Below are 17,780 nucleotides of genomic sequence, written 5' to 3'. Positions count from 1 at the left end.
TACTGGAATTGAATGCAGTAGCTAGCAGAATCTGTAGCTACAGGTTACAACTATGTAATTATAGTTATGAAGTATGAAGTGTTGTTTGGACTGTTATAAAGTATGTTATAGGACATCCCACATGCACATCCAATTCCTCATTTCTGGTTTTGTTCTGTGGTCCACCAAAAAGCTCATAAGAATCGGACAACTAACAAAACATGTTTTTAGATATAACCTAGTCTTTTACCATGTTTCAAAATGCGTCAACCTATTATTTGTCAACCACTGAATAAAGTGATACCTTAAATCTCAGTTTTGTTTATATCATTTTCAAAACAATTTTAAGAATTATTATTTAGGGGGAACAGCTGGTCTTGAGAGGATTCACCTGCCAGACTAGTGCTATGTAACTAAAGTCTGGGAGTGTGGTTTTGAGGATCAGTGTCGGCCTGAGATTGTCATGACTCATGTGCGTGTAGTTTGAGTTTAATTTGAGAGACTCTAGTGTTTGCAGAGATCAGAAGAGATCCTCATGAGAATGCACAGGGGCATTTACGGTATGGGCTTCCCCACGACAGCCAAAATAGGCCTCCTCTCCAATGTCAAAGTCCAATGCAGGACACACACAAGGCCTAAAGCTTGCCTGAGATCTGTGGATTAACCACGACAATCCTGCTCAATGAAAAAGGAATGGAGACATTTCCTTTAATTTCCTTTCATGTCATTGGCATTATGATTATTTCCTTAGAAGTATTTCTTTAGTACACAGTTATTGAATACTATATTTATGGTGTGTCCCACCTGTGTTTATTTTATTTTTATATGATCCCGTTATAAAAGCAATCAGTGTCTCAAAGTCATCATCATAACTTTGGAATTTCAATTGTCTGAAAGGCAGATTGAAATTTAAGCCTGACAGGGAAGTAGAATACCAATCTGCGGGTCCTACATACTGCAGGATTACACGATTATGGAGGGGTTTTAATTAGATTTCCAATAAAGACCCTCTGGTCTCTGCTCAAATACAAAGCATATTGCGTATCAACATAATAGCAGATGAATTCAGTTTTTAAATAGCAATGCAAAACAAAGATTAAAACACATTAGATGCTATGCCTAACATAAATGTTGAAACTTCCTCTCCCATCACACTTGCAAATAATTGTCTCACAAAATGTTTCAAATACATATACAGTATACCATCTTAAATGGATAAAATCCTATGAATGAGACACAAAATATGTCAAGGTTTCATATTTCTCTTCCAATGTCATTCATTGTTGTCATATATGTTGCCTTCAACCCCTTTGTCTCGCCACTTGACACCCTATCCAAAAAAAGCCCATAATGAGATATGTCAAAGAACTAATGAGGGGGGTGACTCACACTTGCATGCCCAAAAACAACAAGGAGGATTTAAGAGCCGGACCAAATGAACTCAATAAAAGAGAGCTCCGAGGAGTACCCCCAATTACTGAGGGGTCTGTGTGAGGGACACAGTTACAGTGGTAAGTTTTTACTCCAATGACTTTCCTAGAGAGTTCTGTGCACTTAATGTGCTGACATTTTTTCCATAAGGTGATTTTCTTATCATTAGTTAATTCTCCAATAACATTTTCATATTTTTCTGCAGTGGAGCGCAACTCAGCACACATTTTATCTGAGAGTGTGGATTTGGGTAAGGCACTTCATTTTAGTCCTGTTTTAGCCTGCTTTTGCCATGCATTTAGCAATGGTGTGGTTTGGGATAATGGGTGCTTTCTGGTACCTCAGTGAGTTAAACACAACTGGTTATTATGCTACCAGTGGTGTTTTGTAATTTTGACTTATTTTGCATTGTCCTTAGGCTGTATGTACTGTGTGAAATTCAACATCTCAAAAAAGATGATATTACGGAATTACAAAACATGCATATCTGTGCGTTGTCTTTACAGTAAAGACCCAACCATGAGTACGGATGCAGAGATGGCCATTTTCGGGGAGGCAGCCATTTACCTCCGCAAGCCAGAGAGGGAGAGGATCGAGGCTCAGAACAGGCAGTTTGACGCTAAGACAGCCTGCTATGTGACTGACCCAAAGGACCTGTATGTCAAAGGCAACATCCAGAAGAGGGAAGGCAGCAAAATCACTGTCAAAAATGCTGCAGGACAAGTGAGTGTTCAACATCATAACATACATTGTCACTATATATTGGTTATAACTGACAAATAACACACATTATTACTATTGCCATAAAAACAATTATGTATTAATGGGGCTGCAATGCTTCACACTCCTCCCTCTTTTCTCACACATCTAAATGTTCTGAGATTGGCTTTGAAAATTAGTTTTCTTGTTTTTTTTTCTGTCCCAAACCCTCCCCTCAATAGAGGACATGAAAATAAAATAACAAAGAAAATTCTACTTAAAGCACAACTATTTACTTGGCATGGTACATCTAAATCTTCTCTCCAAGGTTGTAGCAGTTCAGGATGATGACATATTCCCTATGAACCCGCCTAAGTTTGATAAGATTGAGGACATGGCCATGATGACCCACCTCAATGAGGCATCTGTGCTGTACAACCTCAAAGAGCGTTACGCAGCATGGATGATCTATGTAAGTCCCCACTGGTTTACCCCTTTCACTATAAAGTGTATTGAGACTTTTCTGTGACTTGCACTATGTAAAAGTGATTTGGTTCATATTTTGGTCTAAGGTCAATGATAACTAAATTAAGTTCATAACTACTGTGTTTCAGACCTACTCCGGGCTGTTCTGTGTCACTGTGAACCCCTATAAGTGGCTCCCAGTGTACAATGTAAAAGTGGTGTCTTCCTATAGAGGGAAGAAACGTATGGAGGCCCCGCCTCATATATTCTCTGTCTCTGACAACGCCTATCAGTTCATGCTCACTGGTAAGTTTGAAGCTTGTACTGTATTTGAAGCCATGATTTACCCCTATGTTATCAACATGCCATTTACACTAATCAAACCTTTTGGAATGTTATTTTCTCACAGACAGAGAGAACCAGTCTGTCCTTATCACGTAAGCTGTGTTATTTATCAATACAATACCGTCATACAGTAGACCAGGGAGGCTAGTGGGGGCAGAAATCAGAGGACAGGCTCATTGTAATGCGTGGGATGGATTCCATACCATTCCTCATTACATTCCATGCATTACAATGAGCCTGTCCTCCAATTTCTTCCTCCACCAACTTCCACTGCAACAGACCCAAACGTCACTACTGTACTAATCTGACTTATCTCAACAAATCACATTATTTCCTCCTCTCTGTATATATGCATTATGGACTCAGTGGAGAATCCGGTGCAGGGAAGACAGTGAACACCAAACGTGTCATCCAGTACTTTGCGACAATCGCAGTGGCTGGGAAGAAAGAGTCTGCAGCAAGTGCTAAAATGCAGGTGAGAAACAAATAGGTCTATTGAAACAGAAATGTAGTTGTTACAAAATAATTACTATTTTGACAAGGTATTTCTATATAAAATACCAGTTAAAATGCAGATTACATTAAAATGCAATTATAATTCTAACCATATACCGTATTCTACAGGGCTCGCTGGAGGATCAAATCATCGCAGCAAACCCTCTGCTTGAAGCCTATGGAAATGCCAAAACAGTGAGGAACGACAACTCCTCCCGCTTTGTAAGTTGGGCATATTATACACTATCGATGACTCTAATGGCATTTTAATGGTATTTTAAAATCTGCTCACAGTTAGGACAAGCATTTCAATGTAATTATTTCCCATCAGGGTAAATTCATCCGCATTCACTTTGGAACAACAGGGAAACTCGCCTCAGCAGATATTGAGACATGTGAGTCTATGGTACACCCAAATACAGTTCATCTGGGTGTGACCAATAGCTTATTGAGGGCCAATATTCCTAACTCTTTCCTCAGACCTGCTGGAGAAGTCCAGAGTGACATTCCAGCTTGCAGATGAGAGAAGTTATCATATCTTCTACCAGGTGATGACCAACCACAAGCCGGAGCTGATAGGTACGGACCAATACAGTAGACATTAGTGGAGGCTGATAGAGGTAGGACGGGCTCATTGTAATGATACCATTCCTCATTCCCTTCCATGCATTACAATGAGCCCATCCTCCGATTTCTACCTCTGCCAGCCTCTCCTGCGGTAGACATTCTGAAACACATATCCAATGGTCTATCATGATGTTGAGTCTGAAGAAAGAGATCTGTATGAAAGTAAATAGATGAATAATCACCAATGACAATCTTCCACAGAGATGCTGCTCATCACTACCAACCCCTATGACTTCCCCATGATCAGCCAGGGGCAGATCACTGTGGCCAGCATCGTTGACAAGGATGAACTGGTGGCCACAGATGTAGGTCCTTTTGATTTGATCAATGTTCAATAAAAAATTACTTATTTTTTGTTATGTTTTTACAAATATGTAGGCTACCTGTATCATAATACAGATGAGGTATCATCATGTGGATTCTGCTTTCAAATGCATATCTAATTTGATCCCTAGACTACTAGTAAAGATTACTTATATATTATATGCTTTGGTTCCTAGACTGCTATTGACATCCTGGGCTTCTCGCTTGATGAGAAAATGGGCATCTACAAGCTGACAGGTGCTGTGATGCATCATGGGAACATGAAGTTCAAGCAGAAACAGCGAGAGGAGCAGGCTGAGCCAGACGGCACAGAGGGTAAAATGGGCTTTTAAATTCAAGATATGAACTAAGAAATACAGTCTGACTCATGTGGTATACCACAGATTGTCTGATATGACTAAGAGAGGGGGAAAGCACACAGAATTTATGCTTAATTACCAGCTCCAAAAAAACAATGTTACAGCCGGCATTAGTCAAGAGCCACAGCTTGTCTCTGGGGTGTGAGGCAGAGTTTGAGTAATAGTGTTAATCAAATCAGTCAACTGAGTGCTGGAGTATTATTGTTTCAGTGGCTGACAAAATTGCCTACCTCCTGGGCCTGAACTCAGCAGACCTGCTCAAAGCCCTCTGCTACCCCAGAGTGAAGGTTGGGAATGAATATGTCACCAAAGGGCAGACAGTTCAGCAGGTACAGTATGACCTACTTACTCACTCATTCTAATGTTACCATATTAACTGAATACTGTAATTCAATGTCTATCAGTCATAATTAATTCCTCAATATTGTTGTTCCAATCTTAGGTCCATAATTCAGTTATGGCCTTGGCTAAATCCATCTATGAGAAAATGTTCTTCTGGATGGTTATCCGCATCAACCAGATGTTGGACACCAAGCAATCAAGGCAGTTCTACATTGGTGTCCTTGATATTGCTGGGTTTGAAATCTTTGATGTATGTATTGGATATTTTACATAAGATTTTACATAATCAACATAATAATACCACTGTTATTGACACTTTAAATATGACAATCCAATATTCTCACTGCAGTACAACAGTCTGGAGCAGCTGTGTATCAATTTCACCAATGAGAAACTGCAACAGTTTTTCAACCACCACATGTTTGTGCTGGAACAAGAGGAGTACAAAAAAGAAGGAATCGAATGGGAGTTCATCGACTTTGGAATGGACTTGGCTGCCTGTATTGAGCTCATTGAAAAAGTAAGTTGTGTGAGATGACACTCATTAACAAGAACAAAAAGTACCTTCTCTTGTTAATAACCTTTTATCACCCTCTGTCTGCAACAGCCAATGGGCATTTTCTCCATCCTTGAAGAGGAGTGTATGTTCCCTAAGGCTTCAGACACTACCTTCAAGAACAAGCTGTATGACCAGCACCTGGGTAAAACTGTCTGCTTCCAGAAGCCGAAGCCTACCAAAGGCAAGGCCGAAGCCCACTTTTCACTAGTGCACTATGCCGGCACTGTGGACTACAACATTTGTGGCTGGCTGGACAAGAACAAGGATCCTTTGAATGAGTCAGTGGTCCAGCTGTATCAGAAGTCTGCAGTTAAACTGCTGTCTCTCCTGTACGCAAGCTTCTCCACAGTTGACGGTACGGTGTCTGTGATGGCTGGGTAACGTTTACCTCTACAACATGACTGTTTATGCAAACATAGAGATATTGAATATTCATAAACACATGGTTGTCTCATTGACAGATGTTACTAAGAAAGGTGCAAAGAAGAAAGGTGGCTCCTTCCAAACTGTGTCTGCCTTGTTCAGGGTAAGAGGGTTCATCAATCAGTGAAAAGTATTATATGGTTTGATGATATTGAGACCCTCATCATTAACACACACAACTATCATCCAACAGGAGAACCTGGGTAAGCTGATGACCAACCTAAGATGCACTCATCCTCACTTTGTGCGTTGTTTGATTCCCAATGAGTCAAAGACACCAGGTACTGAATACTGAAACCTTCATAATTGAGTATGATGAATATGTACAAAATATCACAAAAAGCTTCCACTTCAGACTTTTTACTTAAAATGTTTGTGGATTTTTCCCCATTAGGTCTAATGGAGAATGCCTTGGTTATCCATCAGCTGAGGTGTAATGGTGTTCTGGAAGGCATCAGAATATGTAGAAAGGGTTTCCCCGGCAGAATCCTGTATGGGGACTTCAAGCAGAGGTATAAAGCTGTTTACCAATAAAAGTGGAGGCTCTGTCCGCTTTGTTGTTGTTTGAATCCCAGATTGCCCCTTTAATATTCAAATGCCTTTGATGCTAATGTATCTATATTTCATAACAGATACAAAGTATTGAATGCCAGTGTTATCCCTGATGGACAATTCATTGACAACAAGAAAGCGTCAGAGAAGCTGTTGGGGTCTATTGATGTGGACCGCAGCCAGTACAAATTTGGGTACACCAAGGTAACTATTGAGGAACATAAACCATAACTCTCACTAAATAGATGCCTCCTGACAGAGAATTGTGAGAATTATCACAGGTGATAACTACTAAAGATCCAATTTCCAAAGATCCAAAGATCCAATCCAAAAATATTTGATAACACATATATATATATATATATTCTCTTCCTCTCTCAGGTGTTTTTTAAGGCTGGGCTGCTGGGCACCCTAGAGGAGATGAGAGATGAGAAGCTGGCAGCTTTGGTCACAATGACTCAGGCTCTCTGCCGAGGCTATGTCATGAGAAAGGAGTTCAAAAAGATGATGGAGAGAAGGTAGGACGGTTCAATTGACAGACCTTGATTAGTTTCTTTAGTTTAAAACTGTCTAATGGTCCAGGGATATAATAGGATAACATCTCATTCTTCACACAGAGAATCTATTTTCATCGTCCAGTACAACTTTCGCTCTTTCATGAATGTGAAACACTGGCCCTGGATGAAGCTGTACTTCAAGATCAAGCCACTTCTGAAGAGTGCTGAGACCGAGAAAGAAATGGCCACCATGAAGGAGGAGTTTGCCAAATGCAAAGAGAACCTAGCCAAGGCTGAGGCCAAGAAGAAAGAACTAGAGGAAAAAATGGTTTCCCTACTGCAAGAGAAGAATGATCTTCAGCTACAAATAGCTGCAGTATGGGATTCTCAAATATGCACTATATTCACTGATGTTACTAGTGTAATTGCAGTGTTACTAGACAGGAATAAGAACAACTACAGTGAAAACAATATACGCCTAGAAAAGGGAAACTATCTAGTTTTAACATGTTTTGACATTTCTTTTCAAGGAAAATGAGAATCTCTCAGATGCAGAGGAGAGATGTGAGGGGCTTATCAAGAACAAAATTCACCTGGAGGCCAAAACCAAAGAGCTGAGTGAGAGACTGGAGGACGAGGAAGAGATTAATGCTGAGCTGACAGCCAAGAAGAGGAAACTGGAGGATGAGTGCTCTGAGCTGAAGAAAGACATTGATGACCTGGAGCTCACTCTGGCCAAAGTGGAGAAGGAGAAACATGCCACTGAGAACAAGGTGAAGGCAATAATAACAATAATAACTACTGTATCATATACTTTATCATCACTCTCTTCCATTCACTAAAAAGAAAACTGTTGACGTTTATTTGTGTCTTGTGATTGTGTGTATTCAGGTGAAAAACTTGACTGAGGAGATATCAACACTGGATGAAAGCATCATTAAGGTTACAAAGGAGAAGAAAGCCCTCCAAGAAGCCCATCAGCAGACACTGGATGATCTTCAAGCAGAGGAAGACAAAGTCAACGCTCTGACCAAAGCCAACGTCAAGCTGGAACAGCAAGTGGATGATGTGAGTTTGAATCATATAACCAGTCTAACATGTACTATATGACTTCCAAACCATGGTAAAGTCTGACATAATCTTTCCATGTTATAATTTCGCAGCTAGAGGGTTCTCTTGAGCAAGAGAAGAAACATAGCATGGACCTTGAAAGAGCCAGGAAGAAGCTTGAGGGAGATTTCAAACTTGCCCAGGAATCCTTAATGGATCTGGAGAATGACAAACAGCAAACGGATGAAAAGCTGAAGAAGTGAGAGAAATCTTACAAACATATAGTACAGTATTGTAAACATATACTCTCAAATTGCGTTCAATGTTTAACTTTCCTTTATCATCTTATAGGAAAGACTTTGAAATCAATAATCTCCTTGGAAAGATTGAGGATGAGCAAGTACTTGGTGGCCAGTTGCAGAAGAAACTTAAGGAACATCAGGTGGATAAAACATGTTTTTCAAGCAAAATGTTAACCTATCATTGATACATGATTGTATGGCTAACTATTGTATGCTTTCCCCCCCTACAGGCCCGTATTGAGGAGTTGGAGGAGGAGATTGAGGCTGATAGATCTGCCAGGGCGAAGGTAGAAAAGCAGCGGTCTGATCTCTCCAGGGAACTTGAGGAGATCAGCGAGAGACTGGAGCAGTCTGGTGGAGCCACCACTGCTCAGATCGAGATGAACAAGAAGCGCGAGGCTGAGTTTCAGAAACTGAGACGTGACCTGGAAGAGTCGACTCTGCACCATGAAGCAACCAGCGCAGCTCTGCGTAAGAAACATGCAGACAGTATGGCAGAGCTGGGAGAGCACACTGACAACCTGCAGCGTGTCAAACAGAAGCTGGAGAAGGAGAAGAGCGAGTATAAAATGGAGATTGATGACCTGGCCAGTAACATGGAGTCAATGGCAAAGTCTAAGGTCAGCAAAAAATAAAATGACATGAAATAATAACAGTATTTCAAATGTATACTTATAGTTACAATATATGCTCCTTTGTTAGGGTAACCTGGAGAAGATGTGCAGAAGTCTAGAAGATCAGCTCAGTGAGGTGAAGACAAAAAGTGATGAGGGTTTTCGTCACATCAATGACATCACCGTCCAGCGAGCAAGACTCCAAACTGAGAATGGTATTCATATGACACATATGTCATTAACAATACAAGTCACATACTGTACTATCAAGACTAATACGATTAGTATTATAGATTAATACGTTTCTTTTCTCAATTCTTTCAAGGTGAACTTTCTCGGCAGCTGGAGGAGAGAGAATCTCTTGTGTCTCAGCTGACGAGAAGCAAACAGGCCTTAACCCAGCAGACTGAAGAACTGAAGAGACTGGTTGAAGAGGAAGTTAAGGTAGATAAACACAGCTGACTAAAATATTACAATAATATGGAACTGCAGGCTTAGAGTACCACTCTTGACTGTATTTGTCATCAACAGACGAAGAACGCCCTTGCCCATGCCCTCCAATCATCACGCCATGACTGTGATCTTCTGAGGGAGCAGTATGAGGAGGAGCAGGAGGCCAAGGCTGAGCTGCAGAGGGGAATGTCCAGGGCTAATGGCGAAGTGGCTCAGTGGAGAACCAAATACGAGACTGATGCCATCCAGCGAACTGAGGAGCTTGAGGAGGCCAAGTAATCAAATGAATAGTTAAAGCCATAGATCTACAGAATTCATCCAACTATCCTCCACATTTAATAACATTGCAACTTTCATCCCAACTATGACACAATTGTTTTTGAATTTGCTGAACTCTGTAAGGGTCTGTGGCTAGGAGTAACTATTTTGACAACAATGAGTTTAAGCTGTAGAGTGTTTCTTTCAATGAATTCCTCCTATCCAACAGGAAGAAACTGGCACAACGGCTTCAGGATGCTGAGGAGCTTATAGAAGGGGTAAATGCTAAGTGTTCCTCCCTGGAGAAGAGCAAGCAGAGACTGCAAGGGGAGGTGGAGGACCTGATGATTGATAGAGAGAAAGCTATCGCTTGGGCCACTACCTTGGACAAGAGGCAAAGGACCTTTGACAAGGTATCAAACTACCTGAGATCACTTCAAGTAGTATATTGAATAAGAAAATAATCTAGATAATATTATAAAGATGTTATTCTAGTTTACTTTGCTATTACTATCCTATCTCATAGATTGTGGCTGAATGGAAGCAGAAGTATGGTGAGAGTCAGGCAGAGCTGGAAGGAGCTCAGAAAGAGTCTCGTTCCCTCAGCACTGAGCTTTTCAAGATGAAGAACTCCTATGAGGAGGCTCTGGACCAACTGGAGACTCTAAAACGAGAGAACAAGATCCTACAACGTATGGCTAAGAACATAATGTTGTTAATAATGTTGTAAAATGTATCTACAAACACAAAATTAAAACTTGCACAACCTTTTAAAAAACAATTTGTTTTGTTTTATGTGAATCCTAGAGGAGATCACAGACCTGAGTGATCAGATTGGTGAGACTGGGAAGAGCATTCATGAGGTGGAGAAGGCTAAGAAGATGGTGGAGACGGAGAAATCAGAGATCCAGACTGCTCTTGAAGAAGCAGAGGTACTTACATAATAGCTGACAAGAGTATGGTGCAATTCATTCCAGTTCCTAAATTGTTCCTGGAATCTGACAACAACGTTTGGCTGCACCTTAGCCCTGGAAAATATGTTTTCAACAGTGTTTGGGCCTATTAACTCTACATAAGTATACACTTCAGTGCAAGTTCCCTTGTGTTCCCACAGGCATCTCTGGAACACGAGGAGTCTAAGATCCTGCGTGTGCAGCTGGAGCTAGCTCAGGTCAAAGGTGAGGTGGACAGGAAGCTGGCAGAGAAGGAGGAAGAGATAGATCAGCTGAAACGCAACAGCCAGAGGGTAATAGAATCCATGCAGAGCACCCTGGACGCTGAGATAAGGGGCAGGAATGAGACTCTGCGGGTTAAACGCAAGATGGAGGCCGACCTCAATGAGATGGAGGTTCAGCTGAGCCACGCCAACCGGCAGGCCGCTGAGGCCCAGACACAGCTGAGGAACACCCAAGGACAGCTGAAGGTCAGGACCTATTTTACTCCAACTGCAAAAGGTTTAATTTGGTTGAAAAGGAATACATTCCATCATGTGAAAGAGCGTTGGATATGGCATGCACTGAAATGTTGAAAAGCTCACTATATTTGTCCAAAATGTTAAAGGAGTAAACAAAGTGAATGCTTTGTTTTTGCTCCCCATACTCACGCAGTTCTAATCATGCTCCTTTTACATGATTTGTCAGGATGCTCAACTGCACCTGGATGATGCGTTGCGTAGCCAGGAGGATCTGAAGGAGCAGGTCGCCATGGTGGAGCGCAGGAGTGTTCTGATGCAGGCAGAGGTGGAGGAGCTAAGGGTTGCCCTGGAGCAGACAGAGAGGAGCCGCAAAATGGCAGAGCAGGAGCTGGCTGACACCTGTGAGAGAGTGGGGCTGCTGCACTCCCAGGTATGGGAGCAAAACAGACTGCAATTAATTAGTATTAAGATTGGTATTGGATATGATAGTAATCATCTCCAATGATCACATGACTGAAAGGAAAGAATTTATCTTTTACAGAATACCAGCCTGGTCAACACCAAGAAGAAGCTGGACACTGATCTTACTCATCTCCAGGCTGAGATGGAGGATGCTATCCAGGAGGCTAGAAATGCAGAGGAGAAAGCCAAAAAAGCCATTACGGATGTGAGTTTGACTCAGTACACTCTACCAGAACAGTGTTTCTCAAATGGTGGGTGAGGAACAACTGGGGGTCATGGTTAGTTCCTCTTGGGTCATCTCTATAGACTGGGTTTTGAAATAGTTTATTTGGTAGGTTGCAAGGTGGTTCCAAATGCTTGAGTTTGCTGCAATGCAATGGACAAAAAGTGAGCCTTTGTCTTAGTTCTCACCCTGAATCTTGTGTGACCCTGCTCTCTCCATGTGAATGCAGGCAGCCATGATGGCTGAGGAGCTGAAGAAGGAGCAGGACACCAGCAGCCATCTGGAGAGGATGAAGAAGAACCTGGAGGTTACAGTCAAGGACCTGCAGAACCGTCTGGATGAGGCTGAGAACCTGGCCATGAAGGGAGGCAAGAAGCAGCTGCAGAAACTGGAGACTAGAGTGAGTCATTGAGCATTTATTTATGCAATAGTTGTAGCCTCAGTGACAGCCTGAAAAATTAGATGTTTTTTCTTTGTCAAAGCAGACAGTAAATACATCTGTACAAGTGAAATACCAACCCTTGGCATTGCTGTGTTGCAGGTGCATGAGCTGGAGGGAGAGCTGGAGGCTGAACAGCGGAGAGGAGCTGATGCCATCAAAGGAGTCCGTAAATATGAGAGGAGAGTCAAGGAGCTCACCTACCAGGTATAGAGTAATGGTGGATTTGAATGCTACTGTAGTGAGACATTACCACTGTTACCTCATCACTGCTACTACTATTATCATTACTGATAGAGTTACTGCTGACGGTGGTATTGTGATGATGATGGTGATGATGATGATGATGATGGGGGTGATGATAATGATAATGATGATGATTGTGGTGGTGATGATGATGATGATGACAGTGATGATTATGAATGTGAGAAGGAGAAAGATGAGGAGGAGGGGGGCGGAGTATAATGTATACAAAGTTTACTCATTTTTCCAGGCAGAAGAGGACAAGAAAAATGTTCTGAGACTCCAAGACCTGGTGGACAAGCTGCAGGTTAAACTAAAGGCCTACAAACGCCAAGCTGAGGAAGCTGTAAGGCAATACCTCTTATATACCATTTCCCAGTGCTAATCCAATTCAAATGGTTGTCTGTTTACATTATTGACGTGTTGTTTGTTCTAGGAGGAACAGGCTAACACCAACCTGACAAAGTTCAGAAAGGTGCAACATGAGCTGGAGGAGGCAGAGGAGCGAGCTGACATCGCTGAGTCCCAGGTCAACAAGATGAGAGCCAAGAGCAGGGATATGGGGTCAAAGGTCAGTGGAAAACTATACCTGTCCTGTAACTACAGCACAAAACAACAAACAAAGCCACATGTTGAAGTTCTAATGTAGTTGAAACACAGTGAATGACTGCCCAATGTTCTTTCTTCCTCTAAATAGAGCAAAGAAGAGTAAAAGCAAGAGAAGACAATGACTCAGCTTCAGGACTCTAGGAAAATATGAGTTTTGTATGAGTTATGTTCTGCCTAGCATGCCTGGCTTAAAACTGTATGTGCTGTATTATTCGACTCATATAATATGAGTATGTTGTGTTTGTGTATGTACTGTATGATTAGACTCATATAATATGAGTATGTTGTGTTTGTGTATGTACTGTATGATTATATTTAAATCAATTATGGGAGGTCTGTGCATGTCTTACAGTACCTTCAGTCTGCTGGCTCCGTCTTGTGGTCTAATATATATTTGCAGTTTCTTCCATCTGGTCCCCCAAGTGCTGGATTATGAATACACTTTGTAACAGTTAAATATTTGTTTATTAAATTCAATAGTCGTAAGTACTTGCCTGTATTCCTATACATGGGAAAGAGAGAGTTTTGCTAAATAGGCTTAGGCTGGGAGGAATGTTAATCAAAATAAGTTGTGATTCCACATTTTACAGTCTCATTATCAGAAATTCAAATGATCACTTCTCGGATATGAAGTGTTCTTAAAGTGTCAAAGCCAACACTGATGAAATCGGTGACTAAATCGATGACTAGTTCGCACAACATTCTTGCACAAAACACGGGTGCGAGCGATTACCGTGTTATGTCACACAAAACCGCAGTCTGAATTGAAGGAGCGCATACTTGGCTGTGGACTTCTCAAAAGGGAGTTCACATCATCTACGGAGAAACACACACACACAGACACACGCTCACCGGAGCGCATCTGCGCTGAGTTCAGGGTTGTATTGAGTACTGGAGATACTTTCACACATTCAAAGCAAGTGTTTTAACATGTTGATGTCATCAATGATCTAATCAACATAACAAGTTCTACAAGAAACTCCAAACTCTTATCTTGAACGAGCCAACGAGTACTGTAGCCCATTTCTCGAGGAGGGGACCAGTGTGAATAGCGAGGCGGACCGGAGACACAACCAGAGTTTGCGATGTCTGGATCTTACTGCAAAAGTTTGTACGCCTTCAGCGGGGACCAACATCAAGAGGGTTTGACTTTCGAAACGGGAGACATTATTAAAATAATACAGGCGTTACCTGGTGGATGGTGGGAAGGTGAGAAGGATGGAGAAACGGGATGGTTTCCCTCAAGTTACGTTCAGGTTTTAGAGGTAAGTCTGTGTCCACTTAAATCAACAATTGTATCATAATAGTAGTACATTAAACAACATGTAGCCTATGTAACGTGCATAACATGTAGTCCCTTATTCAGATATGATGTGTGACATGAAGTTTCAATTGAAGGAAACAATGAAATCTCTATATTCAATGGTTACATCGAAAACGAATGGCATGTTGGCAGCTGTCAACCTTTACTGTGCATACGTTTGTGAGATATAAAGAAATAACTTGTCACACACACACACACACACACACACACACACACACACACACACACACACACACACACACACACACACACACACAGCTATACCCTTCTCCAGACATGTGTTGTATGACCAGTACCATGTTTCTGTCACTACCCTAGTATACTGTATATACAGTACTTGTACCTGAAAATGCAGGGTCTCTGGTTCATGCCCAGCGGCAGCAATTCCCATTCAATCATTACAGGGACACTACATAATCAGGCTATTGCTGTAGTTTGGCTGAAGGCTGCTAGTTTGACTGATCATTTGGAGTACCAGCAGTACCAGCCAGACAGATCCACATCCAGCTGGATCTCTGATCTCTGATCAAGTGATTCACAAGGTTGCAGTGGTACTGGAGAGTTGAACGTTGGCCGTGTGTCCATTTCTCTTTGCCAAGAGCTGATAGAACAAACTGTTATTGATGCTGTTTCCTGACTAAATGCATGCAGTGTTGGCTGACTGCAGCCTGATTTAAGACACATTCTCATGTCCTGGACAACAGATTCAAGCTTTTTCAACAAAACAGTGATTAATGATGATGGGAACAAGATGAATCTATGAGACACTTTGTCAAGTACGTCTCAACTCTGAATGTGATTAATGTATCTTCCAGGGTATCTGAGTTTACTAAGCAGCCATGTGAACTGGCTGCTTAGTAACGCTGGTGGAGGTAGAAAGTGGAGGACGGGCTCATTGTAATGCATGGAACACACACGTGTTTGATACCGTTCTTCATTCTATTCCATGCATTACAATGAGCCTATGCTCAGATTTTTACCTCCACCAGCCTCCCATGGTGTGAGCCCTGTACTCATCTCCACAGTGAGAGAGATGTGTGTTTGACCCTGCCGTGAGAGTGCAGTGTGCTTCCTCTGTGCTCTGCCCCAGTGCAATCATGCAGACAGACAGGGGACCTGAGAAATCCATTGGAATGTTTGTGGAATGAGGAAGCAGGGAGCCTTCAGTTGGTCAGTCAGTCTGAGAATGGGGGACAGGGGTGGGAAGGTTAGCGTTATCTGATAAGCACAGCCCACAGGAAAAACGGTTTAAAACCCTCATCTACCCTGAAAACTATCTCCACATCTGTAAACTGTTATGTTGAATTTACTGTATCGCAAGCCTTAGTGTGATGTGAGTGTCTGTGTGTGTGTGTGTGTGTGTGTGTGTGTGTGTGTGTGTGTGTGTGTGTGTGTGTGTGTGTGTGTGTGTGTGTGTGTGTGTGTAGCATAAAGTACCATAATGGTTGAGACCTCAAGGCAGAGGCTGTAGTATGCACACATACTGTATAGGAAGGATATACTGTGTTTACTTAAATTACTCATATAGTTGTTTGAAGAAGTGGTAGTGAGAATGGTGCTATTTATATTTGCGTTAGCATGAACTGATACTGGGCATGTGTCTACCAGGTGGGATCAGGTGCCCCTAAGCACTGGTCCTGGGTCAGATATCTCATCATCCATTTCCACTAATGTTAATGTTGTGGTCAGGGTAAGTATCTGATCCGACATCTGTGGCAGGGGAGGCTGGTGGAGGTAGAAATCGGAGGACAGACTCATTGTATTGCATGGAACAGAATGAGGAATGGTATCAAGCAGACGTGTTTGATACCATACCATATTCCTTTTCCTCATTACAATGAGCCCGTCCTCAGATTTCTGCCTCCAATGGCTTCCACTGATTTTATGGTTATGGTCAACCTTTACTTTGCTTTGGTGCTAATATGTACTGGATGTTGGCCAATGCTCAGGCATTGAAATTCTGTGTTGCAACAGCCTACTCTCTCTACCCGTTCCACCACCTCACAGGGAACTGGATGCGGAGGCATCTATTCAAATGGAAACTCAGATTAGTCTTGTCACACATAAATCACAGGTTTGACCAGAAAATCTACCTTTATTCCTCAAACGGCAGGACTGTCTGCAGGAAAATACTTACAGATTGTTCTTCCCATCAACAGAAAGCAGTATAGAGTCCCTGAATACCATAGAGTAGTGTTGCGATAGCATTTATCATTTTGAACACTGTTACATAGAAACAAAAAGTAACTGGCTGTTCAAATCAATGACTGGTGCTACACTACCACTTATATGCTGAGGTGGCTCTTGAATGACACAATGGCATGGACAAAATGGCATTACCACCACAGCTGCTTCCTCATGCTGGTAAACCATTCAATCTAGTCAAGGAAAGCTCCTCCTACCACTCAAGCAATTATACCGGTATATTAACCCAAATAGAGGAGTACTGTCTACACACACACACACACACACACACACACACACACACACACACACACACACACACACACACACACACACACACACACACACACACAAACACATTGTTCTTAGTCAAACTAGACATTCAGGCTAAGGTGTATTACAGCACAGTCAAGGGGAGTGTGTTTTGGTAGCGAGCCTGGTTTACAATGCAAGCCTTTGATCCATGTCTGAGACTCCCTCTATTGTCATCTCCAGCAACAAGGCTTTGTTCTACAAACATTCTTTTCTCCACACCATGATGAATCATTCAACAGAAAACCTGTCGTCGCCTCATCACTTCCATCCATTCCCTAGGAACCTCTGCACTTTGATTCTCCTTTTATTTACACAAACAAATGCAACCCGTTTGTTACGGTAATCATGGGAGACACTTGTACAACTTTTTTATTGTATAAACTTTTATTTTACACTTATTTTAAGCTGGTTACGGTAATCATCACAGACACTTGTATAACTTTTAATTGTATACATTTTTATTTTCAAGAAATCGCAAATAATAATGAGAAACATAATCACTTTTGAGCAAGGTTCTGTCAGTTGCTGAGCAAAGGGAATATTGAATGCCATCCTATTGCTTATACATTGAGGCATCCATAGTACAGATTAATGATAATCATAATAATAATAATTATAATGTATTACATTTATAAATTGCTTTTAATTATACAAGAATAATCTCAAACTGCATAAAATAAAAGATAAAATAGGAACATTTGTAGAGAACTAAACAGATAACCCTAATTCACACTACAGAGCTGGACCAAGTCAAGCCAAGCTGAGCTGTACTAGGCTGGTCTGGTTATGCATC

The 17,780-nt window shown here is 41.6% G+C and overlaps 2 protein-coding genes across 2 annotated transcripts in view; both read left to right on the top strand.

Moving 5' to 3' along the window:
* Positions 1 to 1,929: 1,929 nt before the first annotated feature.
* On the top strand, positions 1,930 to 13,204 carry LOC310817212 (myosin heavy chain, fast skeletal muscle-like; the record flags this gene model as incomplete). The annotated part of the gene is made up of 38 exons (XM_083687653.1): positions 1,930 to 2,133; positions 2,438 to 2,581; positions 2,724 to 2,880; positions 2,984 to 3,011; positions 3,286 to 3,394; positions 3,544 to 3,636; positions 3,746 to 3,809; positions 3,895 to 3,993; positions 4,243 to 4,346; positions 4,542 to 4,680; positions 4,935 to 5,053; positions 5,167 to 5,316; positions 5,416 to 5,586; positions 5,674 to 5,980; positions 6,087 to 6,151; positions 6,242 to 6,329; positions 6,443 to 6,560; positions 6,681 to 6,804; positions 6,982 to 7,118; positions 7,218 to 7,473; positions 7,628 to 7,870; positions 7,989 to 8,165; positions 8,261 to 8,406; positions 8,499 to 8,589; positions 8,680 to 9,069; positions 9,152 to 9,278; positions 9,389 to 9,507; positions 9,595 to 9,791; positions 10,004 to 10,187; positions 10,301 to 10,466; positions 10,582 to 10,706; positions 10,889 to 11,197; positions 11,415 to 11,618; positions 11,730 to 11,855; positions 12,103 to 12,273; positions 12,415 to 12,519; positions 12,806 to 12,901; positions 12,992 to 13,204. 38 exons carry the CDS (start codon positions 1,930 to 1,932, stop codon positions 13,202 to 13,204), a joined length of 5,865 nt encoding a protein of 1,954 aa, XP_083543779.1.
* Positions 13,205 to 14,110: 906 nt separating this feature from the next.
* The window catches only part of gas7b (growth arrest-specific 7b), a 40,925-nt gene continuing 37,255 nt past the window's right edge, over positions 14,111 to 17,780 (top strand). Inside the window, exon 1 of the mRNA XM_083687182.1 lies at positions 14,111 to 14,429. Coding sequence (XP_083543308.1) covers positions 14,250 to 14,429 — 180 coding nt within the window. The 5' untranslated portion in view covers positions 14,111 to 14,249. The remainder of the gene's footprint in view (positions 14,430 to 17,780) is intronic.

Source organism: Argentina silus (assembly GCF_951799395.1).
Source record: "Argentina silus genome assembly, chromosome: 16".
Taxonomy (NCBI): domain Eukaryota; kingdom Metazoa; phylum Chordata; class Actinopteri; order Argentiniformes; family Argentinidae; genus Argentina; species Argentina silus.
This window is presented reverse-complemented; position numbering and strand designations above follow the sequence as displayed.